At 36.3% G+C, this 6482-nt stretch overlaps 1 protein-coding gene across 1 annotated transcript in view; it reads right to left on the bottom strand.

The window, feature by feature from the left end:
• Positions 1–218: 218 nt before the first annotated feature.
• LOC144977794 (uncharacterized) overlaps positions 219–6482 on the bottom strand; it is a 7594-nt gene continuing 1330 nt past the window's right edge. Inside the window, exons 2-5 of the mRNA XM_078923189.1 lie at positions 5870–5994; positions 1835–1924; positions 1625–1690; positions 219–382 (exon numbers count right to left, since the gene is read on the bottom strand). Of these exons, the coding sequence (XP_078779315.1) occupies positions 350–382; positions 1625–1690; positions 1835–1924; positions 5870–5994 (314 nt within the window). The 3' untranslated portion in view covers positions 219–349. The remainder of the gene's footprint in view (positions 383–1624; positions 1691–1834; positions 1925–5869; positions 5995–6482) is intronic.

Genomic DNA, 6482 nt, shown 5'->3' with positions numbered 1-6482 from the left:
GACAATTTTTATTGCCGACCAACATTCTATATTTAGACTAGAAAATAAGATGCCATCAGCTGACACCAGAAGATGAATTACACAAGGTATGTATCCAGTCCCCCGGAAGAGTAGTTTTACACTTTCATTGAAATAGGAACCAGTTTTTATATCATACTTTTCTTCCCCGTTGAAGCTTTTATGATGATAACGGTCAACAAGTAAGACAAACACTTGAATCTTATAACATTTAAAACGTCACTTTATTAGTAAAGATCGGCAAAAGACATAGTTGCCGCTCCTAATCCAGGGTTTAACTGAGAATAGATTCACTCTCATACACCAGAGATCATAGGAGCACTTGTCATGTTCAATCCTCACATGTTACTTCGTCGCTCTGGTCCTAAAATACAGATAATAAAATATTATGATTGTGTGGATTATGGTATAGTTACATAATACTGATAATAATAATGATAATAATAATAATAATAATAATAATAATAATAATAATAATAATAATAATAATAATAATAATAATAATAATAGTGATGATAATAATAATAATAATAATAATAATAATAATAATAATAATAATAATAATAATAATAATAATAATAATAATATATAACAACAAAAACAATAATTTTAATATATATATATATATATATATATATATATAATATATATATAAATATATATATATATATATATATATATATATATATATATATATATATATATATATATAATGAAGTAGAGAGAGAGAGAGAGAGAGAGAGAGAGAGAGAGAGAGAGAGAGAGAAGGGACTAAATTAATTTAATCCCTTTGTTTTGATATTAGATTGGCCAGTTGCCATTTCATTAGTCTTTTAGCCGTGAGTCTTTACTTTAACATTATTTTTTTCGGACATTTTCCATAACGTTATTAGTGACCTGAATAGTTCAGCGTTACGAGGTCCCCTGTTATTTTTAATTGAATCTATGTTGAGCATGGTCAGAGACCAGATAAGTAAGTTCTGTCGATATGTAAGGCACTGTACAATATCAACTTTCCTCGACTCAGGTATGAATAAGTATTTTGTTATTGACATTGGCGAATGTCGTAGGCTCACTGATACAAAAGGACATTAGGCAGACGGTTTGATTGTATTTTTGCCAAAATACTCAAAACATCTGCCAGCTGGATATAGCGTAGTAGTTCTTTAGAGCCGTTCGGCCCATGGATCCAGAATGTATCCCATGTTTCTCTAGCGCAATAACAATTGCTTGATATCCTTAGGGTAGGACGCTAGGCTATCGCAGAGTACTTTTCCGCCAAACCTAACAGACTCAGTTACACATTCACTGTTGGATTGGGGAGTCAGAAAAAAAATTCGACTGCACCCGGGCTCGATCTCGGTCCCTCTGCGTGTGAAGTGCTCTACCAACTAAGCTATCGGAACCCCCTGGATATAATATACCAACACACAAAATTATATCTAACCTTAAACGTTTATAGTCGGATTGATGGAATGTAGTGAGAATTAATTATTCATAAAAATGCAGACAAAAAACAATCACAAAGAGCTGAGTGATATCAAGTTCATTCCTTCTATTGAAACGCGCTATGTATCTTTTTAAAGTTTTTATGTATTTTACTTACATCTGTGTTACGCTTCTTCAATATTCCTAGACCAGATGTCCCTTGGCCTGATGCAACGTTTATAGCCTGATTGATAGAATGTAGTGAGAATTAATTATTCATAAAAATGACAGACAAAAAACAATCACAAAGAGCTGAGTGACGTCAAGTTCGTTCCTTCTATTGAAACGTGTTATGTATCTTTTTATAGTTTTTATGTATTTTACTTACTTCTGTGTTACGCTTCTTCAATATTCCTAGACCAGCTGTCCCTTGGCCTGATGCAACATCCACGGCACCAAAGATGAGGCAAGCCAAGATCTTTAGAAATGATTTGAAATAAAAGCACAATAAAAATAACTTTAAAAACATTATAAAATATCACAGAATCTTTAAATTTTCTGGTTGTGACCGGCGTGCACTTATTTCCAGGTTTGATAACACAATTCAATGTGGACTCATTGTTGTAATGGAAATCGAATAAAAAATGACGTATTATATTGTCCATTAAAGAATGTTAATATAGGCCCGTGATGCACGTTGGTTGTGACCAAATGCCTAAAAAGGATTATGTCAGGATGTTTTATATCCGACAATTTGAATATAGTCTCAAAAATATGAGGTTAAGTATTTATGTTTTCACGCACATACCTAGGCATTCCATTAATAAATATAGATAATTCATCAAACAAACATCTGATGTCAAATGGGATCGCCCATGTTGTCCAAATTGAGAAAATTGGGGGTTAATGATACTTCCCACGGAAAAAGTAACGATAGTTTAAACCCGGGACCTTTCGAAACCCGGCGCAATGCCTGAATCACTCGGCCACCTTGTCCCACCCCCTTGGATCACCTACCTTGTCGTTGGAAGGAGTGATTGAGGCATATCGGGGGCAAAGGAATAAATCCAGTTGACCGTCGCTAGACCATCTCGGATGTCGGGTCTATCAGCGGGCCTCCCTGATATATGCTAATGGAGATCCCACCCGGTGACCAAATGGCCTCCGCCATCTCGGGCTCCACACTACTCTGTCTTCAATGATAATGTCCAGAATAAAGATTCCACAATGACGAAGCGATCGGCCGCTTAGCCAAATACTACAGTGATCGTGTCGCTGGGTCCTTCGGCGCGGTCGAGAAATCAGGGAACGTCCGACTGCATCTTTAGCCGGAAAATGCGATATCGGGGTCAGCAAACTCAGGGCGCAATCTTCTCGATTTCAGATCCCAGATTTACGGTGGTCCAGCGAGAGGACACTTCGAGGCTCAAAGGAGGTGACAGCGTTTAAATTAAAGAGCCTCCGAAGGTCCTCTGACCGATCCCGGTGGGTTAGCCATCCTTCCATCTATCTGGGAGTCTTTAATAGCCACCACCGCTCATGAATGGAATGTAACGATCTGTACCTAGTGTACGATCCTACATTCAGGGGCACTCCTGATCTCACTATCGACACGAAGGGAGCGAACAGAGAGCCACTGTAGGTTAAGCGGACAGTCCTCGACGACTTCTTGCATAAGCTAGAACAGGCCGGTTCTTGTCTCAGTGGGGGTTACAATCCCGAGGGTGCAGTCTCTCCCATTCTGCAGATGGAACTCCAGGAAGGCTAACTGGCAGGAATGCAGTTCCTATATCGGGCAGGTCTACACTGCTATCCCTCCCAAGTCCTAGAACATAACCAGATTTAATAGGCTGCCGGTTAAGAGCGTTCAACGCTCCATTCCACGGGGCAAACGGAAATATTCTGCACCCCTGCTGGACGGATAGTCGGAAAAGCAATACAAGGAGTACCATCAGACTCAATCCCAGGACGTACCCGAAAGACTACTTCAGTCTCTGCATAAGGAAGTCTTGAGTTTACACACTCTTTACGCCTTGTTTGGTGACTAATAAAAAAATTGGATCCTGACAGGAATCTCGTGAAGGCTGCACCGGAGTGTGAGGAAGACATAATTGCCAATAATATAAAGAACCGCAGCAAACAGGTCCCGAATCAGTCTTTCGAGCGCGGTTCCGCAAGGCATACCGTACGATTTTGGACTTGTTACCTGCGGTGGACTCGGATTGGACATGCCGTTCTGTCCCCTTACTTGTGTAAACACGTTAATATAGTTGTTATTCTGAAGCCAGGGAAACCGGCAAAGGAGACCGACAATTACAGACCCATATCACTTCTGAACTGCTTGTACAACTTTTGGAGCGTGTTCTCCTGAACCGATGGGAGCCGGCCCTAGACGCTGCTATGCCATCCGAGCAGGCGGGCTTCAGGGAAGAGAGGTGCACCACGGAGCAGGTCATTGGACTTATAGAGCATATTGAAGCAGGATTCGAGAGAAAACAGAAACTTGTGCTGCATTTATAAACCTATCGGCTGCGTGCGATAAGGTCTGATGCAAAGGGTTAATGCTCAGTCTTACCTATCGGGTGCATCTCGAAGGAGTTGCCCGGAAGATAGAGAAACGCAACAATCTTCTGAGGAACCTGGCGGCTTCAAATGCGGTGCTAGCCAAGCGCCTCTGAGGACTATGCTATTCCACGGCGGGATATTGCGCTCCAGTGTGGGGTAGAAGCAAGAACGTTCAGAAGGTAGAGGCAAAACTTTGCAAGTCCATGTATATAGTGTCGGGAACGCTGGCAACAAAACCTAGAGATTGGGCAACAATCTAGTCTCCGATGTCCTGCGGGAGACGATTACAAACAACTGGCTTAATAAGATCAAAGAGAGAGGGAATGGGGATATCCCTATCAAGCGCATAATGAAAGGTGCCTCTGTTTCGAGCCGAAATAAGTTCCGGCAACCCTTTTGCGTGCTGCCCTGACTTCGGACAGAGCTGCATATACGAGATGGAAGACGGTTTGGAGGATTTCAGTTTTGTATGCGGTACCTTCTTGATAATTTGTACTGTTTACAAAATAATTAATATCAATTTACAATGTCCTTAACTAACCAATGAGTCTTTTAAGCAATTATAATCAAGATTAGCTGTCACCAGAATAATATTTATTGAAATAGAATCATGAAAAAATTAATTTCTCCATTAAGATAGTTGTAGAGGCAGTTTAAAAGTGTTTTAAACGTTTCGTCATTCGTGCCGATTCTTTGGGGCCTCTTTTTGAGCCCTCAATAGAATCGAGTCTCTTCCGGGCTATGTGAACTACTGTTAGTCCCGTTGGTCTTAGTGATTTAGAAATAAAATGTTTTATAGTATTACAAGTGGAAAACCAGCAATACTTTCGGAGAAATAGGGGCTATTATGAACGGGCACTCATCTATTTTATTCATTACACTTAACTGTATTGTGGAAATTAAATCATGGATCACTTTTGAGCCTTTAACGATCAACATCGGTCCTTTGATCTGGCAACAGGACGGTTTGATGGCGTTTCCCAACGTCAAATGACCGATCATTATGCCTTAGAAGTTTTCTAACTAATCATTTGAATCAACAGATGATAAAATTACCCTTGATTTTAGAATAAAGGTTTTGCGAGTAAGATACTTGTATAGTATTTGTAAAAGAAATATTATTATAATTTATAGATTTGCCAATAATTCTGTGAACTGTGGGAGAAAAAGAAATTGTAACTGCCTAACCAGCCTCATATCTTGTCCTACATGTAAAATGTTCTTGTAAAAGGAGTTGAGCACGCTTTGTGGAAATTGCTCTATAAAACGCAAAACCTGCATTTTTCTGATCATATTATCTTATAATCTATATTTTATCACATTTTATAATTCTATTAAAATTAATTAAAATCTGTGAGCAAATTTAGCAACAGATATACCACCTCTTATTTAACATCCCGCACCATTGAGGTTCTAATCACTAACTCGAATACTATCCCGTAACCAAATATACAGACATGTCACAATATTAGGGACATTTTGTAAATTATGATAAACATATTTCGATAGTGCCTTTTTTCAAAACCTCAAAGCGCTTAAAAACAAACTAGATATTGTTTACTGAAAATACAATAATACAGGAAAATCATATCACACAATATTATAAAAGAGTAGAAGCATAAACTAGACGTCATTTTTCAAAAAAAAGTATTTTACATGAGACACACAATGTCTACATAACAAAACCCAACCAAGCAGATAATAAGTGAGAATCTCTTTTCTAAGACGTTTAAAAAAAAGATAAATTTATTGTATGTTGTTATCAAAGTTTGTAAGTTATTGTCAAAAACATGAAACTTAAAACTTTGAAAAGAAATAAAAGCAAAGATCGAATAACAATCAAAATATTACAACTCACCATAAAGTTAAAAATCTTCATGTTGATGTCAGTTCTTTTCGATTGCAATTGATTTCGAATATGAAAACACCGACTTTTATAGCGAGATTTTGACGTACTCAATTCCATCTGTTGTGCAAATCGCCCTAAAAAGTAAATAGAGCTCAAATTGGATAATTTCTAAGTGGGCTCTCAATAATACGATACGGTATCTCACGTTACTTTAGATTTCTCGTTTCTTGTGGGTGTACACTGATCGGATTCTTCTTCTTCTTCATCTTCTTTTTATTATTATTATTATTATTATTATTATTATTATTATTATTATTATTATTATTATTATTATTATTATATCATTCATCATTATTATTATTATTATTATTATTATTATTATTATTATTATATTATTATTATTATATTATTATATTATTATATTATTATTATTATTATTATATTATTATTATTATTATTATTATTATTATTTTTATTATTATTATTATATTATTATATTATTATTATAATTATTATATATTATTATTATTATTATTATTATTATTATTATTATTATTATATTATTATTTTATATTAATATTTTCATTTAACTCCGATCTCTGACTTATTAAAAATATACCTC

Source organism: Berghia stephanieae, chromosome 8, assembly GCF_034508935.2.
Source record: "Berghia stephanieae isolate SIO BIC M18660-M18661 chromosome 8, UCSD_Bste_1.3, whole genome shotgun sequence".
Taxonomy (NCBI): Eukaryota; Metazoa; Mollusca; class Gastropoda; order Nudibranchia; family Aeolidiidae; genus Berghia; species Berghia stephanieae.
This window is presented reverse-complemented; position numbering and strand designations above follow the sequence as displayed.